The sequence below is a fragment of the Drosophila rhopaloa genome, unplaced genomic scaffold, assembly GCF_018152115.1.
Source record: "Drosophila rhopaloa isolate 14029-0021.01 unplaced genomic scaffold, ASM1815211v1 contig_163, whole genome shotgun sequence".
Lineage (NCBI taxonomy): Eukaryota > Metazoa > Arthropoda > Insecta > Diptera > Drosophilidae > Drosophila > Drosophila rhopaloa.
Window position 1 is genome coordinate 13,471,066 of NW_025335043.1, and position 17,499 is coordinate 13,488,564.

The 17,499-nt window shown below is 37.8% G+C and overlaps 1 protein-coding gene across 1 annotated transcript; it reads right to left on the reverse strand.

The window, feature by feature from the left end:
- Window positions 1-8,013: 8,013 nt before the first annotated feature.
- On the reverse strand, window positions 8,014-10,911 carry LOC108040017 (larval cuticle protein A2B). Its single transcript, XM_017117246.1, has 5 exons — window positions 10,867-10,911; window positions 10,636-10,784; window positions 9,985-10,081; window positions 9,689-9,928; window positions 8,014-8,381 (listed from the first exon to the last, which is right to left on the reverse strand). The coding sequence occupies exons 2-5, from the start codon at window positions 10,723-10,725 to the stop codon at window positions 8,224-8,226; spliced, it is 585 nt and encodes a 194-aa protein (XP_016972735.1). The 5' UTR covers window positions 10,726-10,784; window positions 10,867-10,911; the 3' UTR covers window positions 8,014-8,223.
- Between the last annotated feature and the right edge of the window lie 6,588 nt (window positions 10,912-17,499).

The window sequence follows — 17,499 nt, forward strand, 5'->3', positions numbered from 1 at the left end:
TTAACTTTTTGAATATGTAAGTATTTTTCACAAATGATGTATATATTTTTGAAATGCCAAGTATTTAATGTTTTTCTATTTTCCGGTGCAGTTTTGTATTCTCCGTTGATAATAAAGAAATTGTCTAATTAGCCCGCTACTCAAACTTTCGATTGGCCATGGGCTGGACTACGCATACGCCCACTGGGATTGCGCAATCGCAGCTAACTAGATTTATCTGGCTGGATTATGGATGTTGGATGCTGGATGCCGAGTGCTGGATGCTGGGTCCCTCTGGGCCACGAATCTTGGCGCCCAAACTGGGCCCGTCCAAACTGTCGTTAATTGCGGGGTCGGCTGGGTGGCTGACTTCCATAATTCACAGAATCGAACCGATAATCTACGGTGGGTCAGGGCACGTTTTCGGCCCATCTCCGACTGCCTAAATGCCAATTGCACTGGGGAAAATCCACTGCAAAGCAGGCCCAAAAAAAATAAACAGGCTGAACCAGGACAACTTGTTTCGTTTGACTTGCTAATTGCAATGTAATAAAATGAAAATGAAATGGCGAAAGAGAAATATCGGACGACAAAGCATTTTCATTTCTCTTACCAGCTGGACACACGCGTTCCATTAGGCCCGACAAACATGCGGCAAATGTTTATTCATAACTGGACCGAGTTGGGGTTTTCTGGCCAGCCAACTCCAACTGAAACTCCATTTCCAGATCCAGATCGAGACACATCCACAGATCTACAGAGTCTGAGACAGCCGCACTCGGTCAGTCAGTCGCTTTGTCAGTCGGTCGGAAGCGACAAGCGAAATAAAAATAAAAAAAACACTTGCATTTTCTATTGATTTGTGGCCAGATTTCTTGTTTTCCTTGCTTTGTTTACATAATGAACTGCCACTGCGAGTGGGTCCCCAATACCCCTCGCATCCATTCGCAGCTCCGACTTTAGTAGTTATGCGGGTGCCAGTCCAGTGGCACATAGTCGCATTGCTCAACCGACACTCGAGATCGGAGGCTATATATCCCCGCTTCGTCGTGCCCAGATATATAACCTTAGTCAATGCTATTTGTTGTTATCTTTATAGCAATCGCCGGTTCACTCGCAGCCTCACATCATCACATCATCACAGCCAATGTCGCCGCCAATGTTGCGCCAAGCTGCCGTTAGGCGGTAAATGGCTGAAGTTACTGCGAACTTCGTTTAATTGCCATGGGGGAAAGATGAAATTTAAGGAAAGGCGGGAGAAATGGAAAAAGGGGCGTGGCAGAGAAAGCAGTTGAATTCGACAATAAAACAAGAGAGAACGCTATAGTCGGGTGCCCCGACTATCAGATACCCGTTACTCAGGTAAAGGGAGTGCGAGGGAGATGGAGATAGAAAATTTGATCACGCATAACTTTTTAACGAATGGTCCGATTTGAAAAATTTCTTCTACATTTCGATAGGTATTGATAAACACAATAAAACTGCATTTTTACTTTTCCGAAATATTTCAATTTTTAAAATCTAATATAAGCGATTGTGGGAGTTAAAGGGGGCGTGGCACCTTTTTAAAACAAACTTGCGCTGCGTAGGAACTCCTAGAATCTGCATGCAAAATGCCAATCTTCTAGCTTTTATAGTTTCCGAGATCTCAGCGTTCATACGGACAGACAGACAGACGGACAGACAGACGGACAGACGGACAGACGGACAGACGGACATGGCTATATCGACTCGGCTAGTGACACTGATCAAGAATATATATACTTTATAGGGTCGGAAACGCTTCCTTCTAGCTGTTACATACTTTTGCACGAATACAATATACCCTTTTACTCTACGAGTAACGGGTATAAAAATATTAGCCATTTGTTGCATCATTTAGAAAGGGGCTCCATTTAAAGTTATGAAGCTAAAATTATCAATTGCACTTTAATATTATGGGGGAAATATATAAAAAATGTAACAATTTTTTTTCAATAAACCTAATAAAATGAATAGAAGAACCTGATCCGAAAAGTATAACTGACATGTATTTATACCTTGTTAATATCAATTATTAATTAATTTCATTTAAATTATGCATAATGAATAGGTTACAACTAAAACCAACTTGTTTATTTGTGTTGACACCATGACACAATTAAGTTAAATACTGAGAGATAATTGAATGTTATGCCTTTCAATGAGTATTGTTTTTAATAAAAACTTTAATTTCAATCCGCTTTTCAACAGGTCATGTTATAAGTTCAGCAGATTCACCATTCTGTGTATTTAAACAACCAAGTATAAAGTGACAATTTTGTGCATAATAAAACAATCTATTACTACCAATTAGAGTTTTTATAAACATATAAAGTTTTCTCAAATGAGTTGAGCATAAAATGATTAACAACGTTCACATCCCTATAAGTCTGTAAAAATAGTTGACGAGTTGAATAAACTTTTATGATCTTGTCTGGTTTCTCGTGTTTCCATTTAGGAGAAGCATTAAAAGATGCCAGCATTCTACTACAATTACGCTCATAATCTTGCCTTTTCATCTTCCGCAATTTCAGCCGAGATCTCGTGTCTGTTGGCCACATTCAGCGACCTGGTTCACTCACTTCCCCTTCTACGAGATCGCGATCTCGATCGGGGATTGCATAATGTCATGGGTACAGAAGAAGACCGCTTTCAAGGCCGCACTCGTGACCACACTTGGCTGGGCCTTTCTTCCCGTTTCCATTCCCATTCCCTCTCGCAATTCCAAGCAAAAAGCAGGCCTTTTATGGCCTTTCCTGGCCAAGTCGTGTTGCTGCACTTCCCAATTAAAATGCATGGCTAGGACAGCTCCAAAGCGAGCCGAAAAGCACTCAAATGCGATACGAATCGCACAAATGTTGCGAACAACTGAGCGGCAGCAGCAACCGACAAAATTGAAACCCGTTTTAAATGCACCGAATTTACATAATGTGCTCCAAATGGGCACCGGGCAAATATAAATCTCGAGTCACAAAAAATAATCGAAAAACAGAGCCACAAGCAATGGCAATGACAATTGCATGTGACAATTGCGGAAAAAGGCCAAAGTTGCCCAAAAAAAAAAAAACAGAAAATCTGGACGCAGGCAAAGTTAAGTTCATGGAAATTCAATTGTCCATATGAAAGTTTCAGTTTCCTTGGCCATTCGAAGGGGAACTGCTACTCCAAGTTAAAATTAAGCTGAACATGAAAAGCGAATCTAAAAAGCGATATTGATGTCTGGCAATTTATGTTATTGAACTTTGCTTTATGCAAATTCGAAAAAAAACCCTGAGTAATTGTAACAGATTTCTGGGCTTGTTTTAATAAGATTTTTCATCATTTTGTTGAATGCTTTGAGAAATGAAAGTTCCGAAATTAAGGAGGTTTCCCAAAAAAATAATCAAACGACTTCCTTTTTACGTAGAGCCACTTACTTTTGTGTTGCAAGTTGCTGGTGGTTGCCGGTGGCCTGTTGCAAGTTGCTGGTGGTTGCCGGTGGCCTGTTGCAAGTTGCCCGTTGCCAGTTGCTAGTTGCTATGTGTGGGCCGTAATATCAATGGCAAACACTTGAAAACTGAACCACTTTGCTGGGCTGCCACGCTTGCTCTGAAGTGTTTGAAGTGCTCTTAGGTTTATTTACGACAGCCGGCAGATGAGGTGAGGTGTCTGGGATTTTAGATTGTCAACGCGCGGTTATTCTCCTGCGCACGAAAATCGTGGTGCCCCATAATTATATGCTCCTCCGTGTGTGCATAAATAAATGTATATCTATATCTGGGGCCCCGACTATTAGATCATTCTCTTTTGCAATTCTTCTCCAGCCTGTGTGATTTAATTAACTTTTGGCACACAGCAATTGCGAGCAGTTCCCTGAATCGGATTCAATAAGCACCCGGACAGCCAACAAAAGGGCATGATGCCGCACTTTGAGCTACGAACACACACAAAAACGAGCTTGTAACCGCAAATTAGTTTCAAACATCACACAAAACACAAAAACGGGCCACAAAACAGGCAACAAAACTGCATCAGCGATCGGCAGCAGCCTTGCAAAATCCGAAAATCCGTTGCAGTAATAACCATAACCCCCTCCAAATCCCCGCCATATCCATATATATATCTCAGACTCTCGCGTCAGCTGAAAAATCGACAAACGATGTTCGCCTTTATTCTGTATTATTACTCGGCTGCTGCTTATTTTTCGGTTTTGCGAATTGGGCTTAGATTTTTCAGTGCTGATAGTAAAAGTGACGCATCAAATGGAGCTGCCTGAGCTTGGATGTAATTAGAGAGTTGGCGGGGTATATACGATTCAGAATGGCTTTATGACACTAAAAAGGTAATTTAAGAATAATACCCTAGTAGCCCTAAAATAATTAGATGATATGATGGAATCAAATTAAGAGTATTTACTCGTGTGATATAACTTGTGTTCACTCATCACTGCATGCTCTCTAATTTCTTTTCTGGTTGTATTTATTTAACTTGATTCAATTTCATTAAAAGCTGGCTCATAAATGTAATTAAATATAGTTAATATCTGTAATAATAATTAAGATTATAACAATTTACAAGCGTTGTATAAGTTTTGTATCCTGTGTGAGTGCTTAAAAACCACTTTATATGTGCATAGCTATAAAATCAAATCACTTAGCGATGTCCATATTTATTTATGAATTTGTTTTTATACCAATATAATCTATAAGGAGTACCAGCAGGTGTACCCCTTAAGCAAACTGTTCTGATTTTCTGTTTCATGAGTCAGTGACACAAACACTGGCATACACATGTTTATAACTCATTTTGCAATATTTTTCGAAAAACACACTAAAAACGTGTCCCAGCGACAACAATCACTTTGAAAGGGTCGTGTGGTTTTGCATCTTTACGGCATCCAACATCAATAGAATCCCAAAAAAGTAGTTTTCCATTATATCTTACTTTGGTACTTTTGTAATGCTTGAATGCTAAATTTGGCAACTATTCAAGCGGCAGCAACTAAACAGCCTCTAACGTCATTAATAGATGGCAAAGAGCTTTCAGTTTAGCCGGTTTCGGATGCTCACAACTTGGCAAACTTTTATGACTTAATTTTGCGCAGCCTCACAGCAAAAACACATTGTTTGTTGAAAACATTATTTTGCGGTTTGCAAAACACGGTTCAAGAGGGTTTGCAAAAATAGATTTATTTGTGGTTGCACAAATCGATTTGAATGAACGAAGTCTGATCGATGCCGATCAACTGGGAGTTGGGCACGTGGTTGGGTTCAATTAATAAGTTAGTTTGTTTTGCCACGAGACGGAAGTAATCATGGTCGATTATTTTAAATTGACTGTTAATGAAATGCAATTGGACTTTGCTCCAAAGATTTATTACATTGAATGGTAGATTTCAACTCGAAATTGGGTTTATGGTGCCCTATAATTCTTCCTTATTTTTATTAAGTCTCGTTTTCAGCAAAGAATTGTATAGATATAAATTGATTAAAAATTTAACTTGGGTATAATAACATTTTGATGAACAAGTTAATTTTAGGTTGCAGTTTTTCCTTATATTTTAATAGTCATTTTTAATCTCTAGAATAATAATAATAATAGATTTTATCGGCAAAGGAATCTGATTGTGCACCAATAAGCATAAAATCAAACTAAAATTTTAAAGACATTAATATGGTTTTACAGAATTTAATACCACTACTCGCCCCATTTTTCTTTTTATTTTTTTTTATTCTGCAGACGCAGAATTTTCTCATTTCAACTTGGAAGTTTTTCATGATTTCCTTTGAACTGATTGCCACCCAGCTGTAACATTTCTTAGCCACGAAAAATGAGGCTTAAATTATTGGCTTGGCATTTAACATGACAGCCACATTAAATTGTCCACTTTGGCAACCTGTGTGCCGGGCACATATGTATCCACCAGTACTACCCATATATATTTATATATATATATATGTATTTGGCCATATGTTTTATATATAGGAGTTGGCTAGGCTGCTGCTGGCGTTAGCCATAATTGACGTTTGACGTCTCGGGCCGGGTTGGGTTCAGACTTTTGCTCCGGGCCTCAGACCTCTCGAGGAAATTCAGGCGACGACGGCTTGTCTGGGGCAAAAAAAAAAAACAATTTTTACTTAACAGCTTCAGTTTTGGTTTGTTAATTGTCACTTTCATTGGAGCCCGCACAATCCCAGCAATTTTAATTCAATCCTAATGCGCCCAAATGATTTGGGATTGGGCAAGCATGTCTGTACGCTGGACTCTGATGCAATCACACTGTAACAAATTATATTAATACTTTGTGTGGTAAATGCAACTCATAACTCAGCCAACTAAGACTTTGCATTTATTGAGCTAGCTAATCTGCGTTTTATGCAAAGCAACTCGTACCGAGAAATGTTTGCCTGAGACCAGTTCTTGGCCCATAACCTTGAGCCACAAACACAGCGCTAAGAAGACGCTTCCAGTTGACTAGTGGAGATATCCACATCCGTTGTGTAATTGCCCAGAGACAGAAAAAATATTAAAACAGTCTATTGCGTGGTGCTAGACAGCTGTCCAGTGGTGCGATTCAGTTTGGTGATTCGGTGGTTCAGGGGGGGCAATTACAATCAGCCAGAACCATTAACAGTTATTAAGATCAAATCCGAATTCAATTTATTTGTTAATTAAACGATTGGCTAATTCCATGTTGTCTCGTGTACGCAGATTAGCAGCCATCAAGATTACAGCTTAGATATGCAGTTATCCGACTTTGGCACCCCGGTCTTATGAGTGATATTTCGCTGAAATATTAAGTATACGTTGCGGTGTTACAATGTGTGTTCATTGCTGACCAAGTAAAAATCAAATAAAAATGGCATATAAATGCATATTTAAAATAGTTATGGCTGTAGTAAATAACATTTTTTATAGCAGGCAAAAGTTAGTTAGTTTTTTGAACTAAATTCAAATATCCCCTAAAGTAGGCAAAGAAATTTGAATTGAGTGCCAAATAAATAAAGTGAATTTCAAAACCTTTTCTTGTGGCTTAAGACAAGTTTTCTAAGCCCAGCTTTTAGCTTTAATAAAAAGCTTTTTTTACCTGATTTAGCTGTTGCCACTTTGACCATTTGGCGGGTCAGTCGAAGCCACCGGAAGAAACGTCTTGAGACACCCAATTAAGTCAGAGAAATGGGGCTTCCACACACAAACAAAGAAAATAACTTAAAAACAGAAGTTAACACAAAACTTATGTAAGATGGAGTTACAAATTTGCAGACCGTGAAAGTGTCTTGTTTTTGCTAAAGGAAAACGCCAACGGAAACAGACAACTTTGAATATTGAATGGCAATATTTTTGAGGTAATGAAATGCAAAGCTTTCGCAGCGTTCAATTGGCCATGAGACATATCTACTTAGGCTTCCCCAAATAGGTAGTGCAAACTGAATTAATGGTTTGCTAAGTGTAAATTGTAACGCCAACATGGAAATCGGAAACTTTCGGCTGCATTTTAATTATTGTATGCCATCTGCTCATTACAGCTGAGTGAGTTGAATTTAAAATCATTAGGAAAAAAAGTTTTTCAGAAAATGTGAAGTATTAACTTGAAAAATTGTTAATTTAAATAAATAAATAAAAAATTCTTATGTAAATTTAAGGTTCACAAATCCTGTCTGGATTGCTACCCTCTTCTAAGCTTAAATGAGAACCACAGCAGTAACTGGAACCATATGATGCAGCTGATCCTCTCAACTAAAGATAAACACACCTTTTTGGACAAATTCTCAACTTGTTTTCACAAATTGGGTAAAAATACAATTTTTCAGGTTTAGTTGCCAATGAATGGGAAATTTTATTGAGATTTTAAAGGAGTATGACAATTTATATTTTAACAATTATTCTCATTATCTTATTATTATTTGTATTATTTTGATCATATGTTTTCAAAAATAAAATATGATTAATCATTGGCAGCTATAATAAAACGAATAGATCTCCAAAATAAATCGGGGAAACAATATTATTCTCCAAAAAAAACACCATTATTAGTTGTATTTCCACTTAAACATTTTTTCGAATTTTTATTTTACAAATTTGTTACATAACTTAAGTAAGATTAACCTTGATGTTGTTCCCTTTTGTTCGTTCGCGTAGCGTAGATCTCAAAGTTCCTTTGCAAGCTACACTGAGAGAAAGCAGTGAATTTCCGGGGTGGAGTACGAGCTAAGTGGGCTTAAAGAACTACGAAGTGAGTCCGTCCTAGTAGTGGCCCGCATAGGGACTCGCGTAGTGGCCGTAGTGCCCGTTGTACTGGTCGTACTGGGGAATGTACTCGTACTGCTGCCCCTGGTTGTAGTAGCCATCGTCGTAGTCGTAGTGGATGGGTGCAGCTGCCGCCGGCGCATAGTGCTTGGCCACTTGAAGATCGAATAAATATAGAAACTTTAGCTTTTGTCCCGCACAAAAGTACACCGACTGACTTAAATTTATTTCGCTCTCCGGCGCTGTTGTAATAATGACCGACAAAAAAAAACTAAAACTGCCGTAACAGCTGTTAACCGTTTGCCATTGTTTGTAAGTAGCTCAACTGGCGAAGATAAATAAAGTAACAATTCAATGCTGACCGAGGCATTTTCTTTTGCCATTTCTTTGCCCCCTTGCAAATAATTTATTTGTGCACGAATTTGTCAGTCAATTGGTCACAGGTGCTGTTTTGTTTTGTTTTGATTTGGCTCCTATTTTTTATAGCTTGTTTATTATTTACCCGTTTTGTATGCAAGCAAGTTCGTTGCCTAAGTCTTTTGTTTTGGGCGCTGATTTCTTTTGCTGTGCGTTTTGCTGATAATTCTCAATTAAAATTGCACCGCAGCACCCACAACAATTATGAGTTTTCACATGAGTGTTCACCATGTATTCATTTCCCAGGCCCAAGGCATTGCGACATTGAGAAAATTATGCTAAAGTCTTTGGGAGTGTGAGGCGATGGGAGAAGGGAAATTGCTGAAGAAGAAACGGCGGCAATTTTCGTGAAAAATATGCTGCGGTGGCTGTTGTTTTTTTGGAAGATGATGCACCTGACATAATCTGTGTGGGAAATTCAAAACCGAAAGTGCATAAACAAAGCTAGATCTTTGGCTCCGATCGGAGCAAAGTGAGGTAACCCACTAAAGAGGCGTGTCGGCGGATTAGTCAACCATATGATGTTACACATTTCCAACCCAGTTTACAACCCATGATTCAGTTTAGCTGCTTGGCTGGCCGCAAATGTGAGACTAATTGCAATTTATTGAATGAAATTGCCAATGCAACTGCCACCCAAGCTAGAAATGATGAGATTACAATGCAATTATGGTAAGATATTCAGACGGTTCAGAACATTTTCAGTAGGCTGCATAGTAATCAGCGTCAAAACCCAGATCATCATCATCATCATCGCCGTTGTCGTCTTCGTCTGGGCGCAATTTGCGATACTGATTGTTCAGATAGTTGGCATGCCGCCTGAACAGCTTTAGCATGCGATATGTGTTCATGCCTGTAAGAGCGAGCAGAGAACAAGTGGAAATGGGTGGGTGGAACCACAAAAAGGGGGTACTAAGCAGGAGGGGGGTGAGAAGAGGTGCCACCGGAGGTGAAGGCCAACTAAGAAGGTGCTGCTAAATCATTTCTATAAGTCCCCAGAACCCTCTTAACCCATATATACCCTCCCCAATAGTTCTTAACTCACCATAGGGCGCCGGGGAGGCAACCACCAGTGGGGCATGTGCCACCGGAGCCACGTGCTTCACCACCTGCGGTTCGTAGTGAGCCAGAATGGGTTTATGGGCCACAATGGGATTGGCTACCACCGCCTGGGCGTGCACAGTGGGTCCCGACTTGGTCACCACGGCATTGAAGCCGTGAATGGAGTCCGCCGTGTAGTCCACTGTGCGAATGGAACCATCGGGCTCAACCAGAGAGTATTGTCCTAAAGAAGAGACTATAGAAATACAAAGCACATTGACATAGTTGTTGGAGTATTACCCTTGACTACATCGCCATCTCGTGTTTCGTGCTGTGACTTAACATCTCCTGTGGTGTGATCCGCCACGCCATAATTAAAGGCATATTTGGGATGATCCTGTTTAAAAGAAAGAAAAGACAAAAATATAATTTACATTTATTATAACCAATTCTATATTTCCTTTGAATACTATACTAAAGAAACAACATATTTTCCTGTTCTTTAAATTTAAAAAATTATCCATTTTTTGTATCCATTTCCTGTATATATACTTATTAAGATTTTAGCCTTTCAAAAAAAATAAAAATGGAATTTCTTGGAGCAATATTAATGAAAAAATATTTTGATTTAGAACATATAATTCTAAAATTACAAATTGAATTAAAAACAGGATATTCTTTTAAAATGGGTCTTGAAATTATAACATTTACTTTAACGAGACAAACATAAGTTAACTCGTGCAGAAAATTTATTTGAGAAGGATTATAAATAAAAGCATGTTCAAATTTACTTTTTTATTGTACCGTGAACGAAACTTAAATTTGAAAACAAAAGGAACTACTAAAATGTACTTAGTTCATTGTATCTTTCAAACACATTTGATGCATTCATTAATCATTTAACAATTTATGGGCTAAGCCCTTTCTGTGGTTCACCACTTTTAAACTCACATAATAATCCAGAGCATATCCAGGCCGCGCCACAGCAACACTGGCGAACAGAGCCAACGAAAGGATCACGAAGCACACGAAGTTTGCCATTTTATTTGTGGGATGTATATTTTTTGGTTCAAATGCGTATGAAACGTGGAAAATATTTGCTAAAAGTAGACACAAAATTGCGTATCCGTTAGAAAACACTTCACTATGATGGGGATTTTTTTGATTTTTTCAAAAATTTACTTGTTGATATTCAACGGCACCAGATACAAACACCGCAAAGCTGCCCGGAATACTGTGGCGATTCTAAAAGCAAGTTTCCATTAAATAAGCGCGAAATGTGCGAAAGCCGCGGGCAGCGCAGTCGGCGTCGGCAGAGAAGTCGGCAGAGAGCGGGCACAATGCCAAGACTCTTGAATTTCTCAGTCACTCGGCTGTGGCGAATGGTGGTGATCCAGTCTGCCGAGCCACTCTTCTCCATGTGAATGGAGTTGCAGCATGGACTGCTGCCCCATGGGATGTTGCCACACGCAGCCGGGTTCCACTGTATCCACTGTATCCACTGTATCCACCGCATCCACTGAATGAGGTGGCGTTGTGCTTTTGTCGGCCGATCTGCGACACATTTCTCAAATCCGTTGCCAATCCTCCAGCCATTGTCAATGAAGTCATCTGGTACAATCACTTCTTTCAGGCCAGAATTATGCGAGATTAATCATTCCGAGTTAATCATTAATTTCCTTGATTTCTGCAAGAAATGATTGTGGCCAATTTAACTAACAACTTAATGCTCTCCAAAAAGCAACCGATACCGAAATAAATCGCAGACAAGAACCGAAAAAATGTAAATCAAACACAAATCGGGTCAAGTTGCAATTGCAGCACAATAAGGCCCTAGTTATTCGGCACATGCGAAATTCTCAGTGATCTACTTCAATGACAGCGGCTAAAACTAGTAACAAGTACTAGCACAGTACAAATACTATAGCAACTGGACTTGGCTTAACTATTTGTCTCTCAGCATTCAACTGAAGGTCAAGCGCATTAAACTAGACTTCAAAGTTGGCTTCCATTCTGGGCTGAAATGAAAGCCAAGTCTGCGGAGCAGGACAATTTATGACGCCAAACAAATGCTATTCCTTAGCTATTGCCAATCTGACCTTTGGTTTTGCACTAACAATTAGTATGACTGGTAGAATTGGATTAAATATCGATGAAGAATTGATGGTATTTAAGGCCAGGGTAAAAAATATAATTATTTATTTTTATGGCAAAGCAAAGCTTCAAGAAAAATATTGTCATCAAATGGATGGTATTTTTTAGCTACTTGAATAAAATTGATTATAATTAAAGGTATCAGTCTACGAGTTAATTAAATAAAATTATAAAATAAAACCAAATAAACCATTAATTATATACAAAATCGTTTTCCCTCAATGAAATAATTTTAAGTAAATATAAAGAAAACCGCATAATTTAAAAACTTTTGACCAAATTTACAATAGTTCACCTTAATCGGATTTTAAAATTGGAATAAGTGTGAAAGGATAAGTCTATGAATAAAATTGATTATATTTTAAAGGAATTAGTCTACGACTTAAACAAATAAAGTTATAAAATAGTACAAAATAAACCAAAAAATGATCTATAAAAGCATTTTCCCTCAATAAAATAATTTTAAGTAAATATAAGAAAATTGCATAATTTTCAAACTTTTGACAAAATTTAAATTAGTTCACCTCAATTTAATGAAATATGCAAATTGCTCTCATCTTCCATGCGGGTTTCAGCCCAAACAAAAGCCGCCTGAGACAGATTTTCAATCTTTAATTTATGGCTATTGCACACCCTTGAGTCAAGACGAGAACGTGCCAATTGCGGTCTGTCTGGCAGCCTACAAACTAATCCAAATTATTGTCAGACCGCAGAAGCCTTAACTGTAGTTAGTGCAGCTTTTTGTGCGGCTAATAATGTGGGCTAGTTTAATGTCCAGGTGGGCTTTTCTTGGCCATTTTCACACAATTAACCGCTGCGAGGGGCGCGCTAAAGACTCTAATTAAAATGCGAGGAGGGCTTCAGAAGTAATCTGCAGCTGACCCGACCAAAAAAAACCAACAGACCTTCGACTTGCTTGGAAACAATTGTCTCTCTTCGACTGCGGTTTTTGTAAAACTAAATACTAGATTAAGTCAATTTGCATGCCGCCAAAAAGCCAAAAAGCATTTTGCTACCTCTAGACTTGGGAAAATTCAGTCAGCAATTGTCGGCGTTTTCCGAAGGTTTTCCACATGCATTCGTATGTAGTCTTACCTTTTTTACAGCCTGTTTTTTTTTGCTGAGTAAGCAGGCATCATGACAGACATGTGCGTGCCTGGGCATTGTTTCTGGTTTCTGGCAATTAACTTAAATATATTTAACCGGTAGGAAAAACAAAGCCAAAAGAAAATTCATAAACGGAGTGGAAGAATTCTTCTAAAATGAAGTTTATGTGGGATGGGAACACAGAATTCGGAATTAGGAAGTAAAATATTCTAATGGCTTTGGTTTAAATAAAATTTCATGTCTAAGTGCTGCATTTTTAATGAGATATTTTTAAAGCCATCCTTTTCTTTATAGATCAGTTCTAGATGTATGCATTTAAGTGTTTCTTAAGAACTTTAAATTTTAGTCAAAAACTGTTTCTTTCAAGATTTATAAATAGATACAGAAACATTAAAATTTAAAATTAATAAAAAATTAATACGTTTTCTTTAAAAAAACTTTAAAAAACCAAAGAAATGATCCTGAAATTCAGTATTTTTTTATTAGATATCTAGTTGAATTAAAAAAGTTAAAAACGATAACAAATCTAATGATAGCTGACCCTGAACCTCTTCTACCATCCGCCAAATACCTTTCCTTCTGCGCATTCCTAGAATATACAATCGGCTTAAATTAAGCTTATTGAGGATATACTCCATCACTAAGCACAATGAGTTCCTTCGCTCCCATGAATCTGCCTCATTTCCATCGCTTGAAAGGCCCTTCATTGGCAAGATCATTCTGCACAAAGTGCGGCACTCGGGGAATTGGCAACGCGATTACCATGAGGTCGCAGTTTTGGCCAAATCCAGAGACGAGTCATGAGCTGGTGACTTTGACTTGGTTTACTTTGGTCACCTAATTTCGGCTTGTTTGCACACCGACTAATTTGACAATGGAGCACTTCGACAAGCGGGTTGCAACATGGGGAATGGAATGGGGCTGGGATGGCGGGTGTTGCAAGTCGGGGGGCTTGGGAGTGTGGGCGGTTTGCGGTCTTGTTTCTCGGGTAACACTGCCAACTGGCGGCTGTCATTGTTGTCGCCCTTAGTTGGCCATGGTCCAGTGAATCCACCGCGGCTGCCGCATCTCCAATTGAGTGACCATTGTTAAGCTGGCCGGCCTGTTACAGAATGACCCGTGGCAAATGCGTTCGGGGCAATAAAATGCAAATGAATGGCTGCCTTCGAGTCTCTCTCTTCCTCGGCCGCTGGCCCACTATAAATTTCGCACCTCGGCAGCCAATTTGCTGCAGACTGTTTGCCATGCATCAAATTAACGGCCCAACTAATCCAGTTAACATTGTTATATAATTGACTCTGACAGTCGACGGGCTGATTATGCACTGCTGACTTGGGTAGATGGGTTGTCTCTTATTATTTATGTTCGCTTCTACTTAACTTCTGCTTAAAAATGTCCCATCAGTTGTTCAACATTAATCATCAATTAATGGGATTTTTCAATTACGCAGACAGACAGACGGCATTTAGCATTTAACAGTGGTTTGGTTGGGCTTAAAAACTAAGTGGGAGTTGAAAACTTGTGGGGGTTAACTCTGCGTATGCGTAATATGGAAATTAATCAATTTTCTAATTTTCTAATTTAGAAAATATCTACTTATTATTTTTATTTAATTATTATTTTTTATTAACGACTAACTCGGTAAGCTTTACCACCTTATTTAATTAAAGCTTTATAATTTAAAATTTTAATTAGTTTACAAATTTGAGCTTTGCATTTGGTTTAAATTTGTACAGCATTTATATAAAATCGTTATTTTTTTAAGACATGTTCAATCTTAACAAAGATATATTCATTACTGGATTCGTAGTTACAAATGCGTTCACACAAGTTTTTCTCTATCTCAAGATTTTCTAGCCAATTTTACAAGCTCTACAAATTACAAGCAAATGTAACTCCGATCACTTGACACTGTGCAACAAACAAATGTATCGACAAGCCATCTCTTGGCCCCTCCGAACATCTCCTGAAACCAGTAGCCAATAGTCGAGGTATTTTATTATCTATAAATCGTATCTGCTGCGATAGATGCATATCTCAGAGGTTGCATCTTAATGTTGCCGCCACACACAGCATCCCAGATACCGAGATACACTAACTGCAATCGATGCCATATAGAGAGCACGTGTTGGCGACAGTTTATTGAGGCAGTCATCTTGAATGTCAACTGGTCGGAGTTGGAAAAAACTGAAAGAGAAACATAAAGCCGAGACTTTAGTAACTGTCATTTAAGTATGAAGAAGTTGCTGGCTAACTAAAGGTTATTGGAGCAGCGGCTATAGATACAGATACAAGTTTGCATTCCATTTGACATTGAGATTTAGGCACAAGGGAGAGGTACTGCCTAGTACCCCTGTCCGAAACTCAGATCTAGTTAACCAGCGGAAACTTCCTTCCGGCATTTCCCACTTCGACCTTAACTAGTGGAGAATCCGCCCCCAAAGGCGGCACCTGTCCGTTCTTATTTTTCGTATCAAGTAAATTAATGGAGACCACGTATGAGAGATTCACCCTTTTGTTTTGGCCTGAGCTCACAAAAATGCGCACATTTAAACGCTCTGGTGATCACTGATCTTTGATAAATTCTTTTTCCCTCACCTAGCACTTTTGAACCATTTTCTCGGACGTCTCTGTTTTGATCGTTGGGCATTTGTCTAAACAAAACCACGTTGTACCCATTAAGAGATCAATATTTGGCTTTGTTTCGTTTCTTTCGCACGTTAAAAGTGACGGAAATGCGAAGATTTGTTGCATGCGGAAGCCTCCACACACTCATCTCTTGTGACTTAAATGTTTCGAGTTATGTTTTATTTGTTTATTGTCTCCAGCGGAGAGACGCCCCCGAACTTGTGACCGCACTGGAGGGCAACTCCGCCGGGGGCATCTCTCTGCGGTGGCTTCCAGTGAGGGAATTAAAGTAAAAGTGCGTAAATGGATAGGAAATTGTGGTTATCCAACTGGCACCCATTGACCTTGCCATTTGCATTTGTTATTGAATAAGTAATAATTGGAGAGGAGTTAATTGATGGGGACTTAAAACACATTTTTTTGGAATTTCTTTAATAACTTTATTTTTTTAGAAGTAAACCGATGCTTAAGGATTTTTTGATTGAAATCTGATTAAAAGGGGTTTCAAAACTCAAAGACTTATTGTTTTATACAACTTACAACCTAATCTAACAATCCTCATCATTTTCCGGCTGATATCGAAAAATAAAATTTTGGTCAAAATTTCGTATTTTTATAAGGGGTAACATCATCAATTTTTCCAAAAATGGGTCAAAAATTAGGTTTGAATGCAGATCGATTGGAAATTTTATTACGAGTTTAACAAGGTATATTACTCCAAATTTGGTCCATTATTTGCCATGTTATGGCCCAAATGCGGTTTAAAAAATCACTATAAAGACTCTAGAATTGTAAATAATCATAATGGTCCGCAAAAATAAAGATTACGGTGCCTGCTTAAAAGTAGTCTTTTTCTATTACTGTTATAGAAAACAGCCAAGAAGCATACATTGAAGTTTTATATAACTCTAACCATCTTAGAAAAATGTTTAAATCTAAGCTTTAAGCTAAGCTAGGAAAATCGCAGCCTAAAAGCTTTCTTTGAATAAAATAGAATAAATATTAATCAATGATTATGTAGACATCCTTAAAACTATCCTCCTACGCAAGTACAATATCCTTCTTTAAGAAATATACGACGTTTTGTTTAAATGTTTTATTTATATTATACATTTGTTTAAGCATTTAAAAAGTTAAAAAGGAATTATACACAAAATATGTGTTTGTATTTATATTCAATCAGCAAATTAATCTGCAAATCTTGAATTAATGTCAAGGTAAATCAAAGCCCATCTAAAGATAAAAATGCACGTGTACATTTGTCAGAGTTCTTCAACCAATAAGTTAAATCAACACCAACTGGTTATTGGCTAATCCAATGATAATCAATCGGCGATGCTTACCTTCACCTTTTCCACTCACGCCCACAAATTAGCCAGATCGATAATTGTCAATCAAGTGGCGTGATCTCAACGAAGTGCTCTACCCATCAATTTCCATAACTTTCATAATTAATGGGAACCATAATTAGCAGTAGTTAGATCCGATTGCTGATTGAAAGTGAATGTATTCTTGATCACAAATGGTAAACAGCTATTTAATCTGATTCATAGTCATTCAAAACCATGGAATTAAATATTAATTAAAAGTCTATAAAGTCAATAGAATTGATAGAATTATTAATATTTATATTTATTTTATGATATTGCCATAATCATATAAATTACTTTTTAAGCATTAAAAACCATATCATTTAGTTATAGTCTTCTTACTTCAAGTCAAAAATGATTTTCTTTGATGTAAAAACATCTATATTGAAATTTATGTAATTCTATTTATTAGTTTAATAGTTGTAAGTTTTACTTGAAACATCAGAAAGATTTTTTAATTTTATCATTGTTAGATCCAGACTAAATCGTTTTATCGATTTTCCTTATTTTCCCGTGCAATAAAAACATTGTTATTTGAATTTTTGTAATTCTCTAC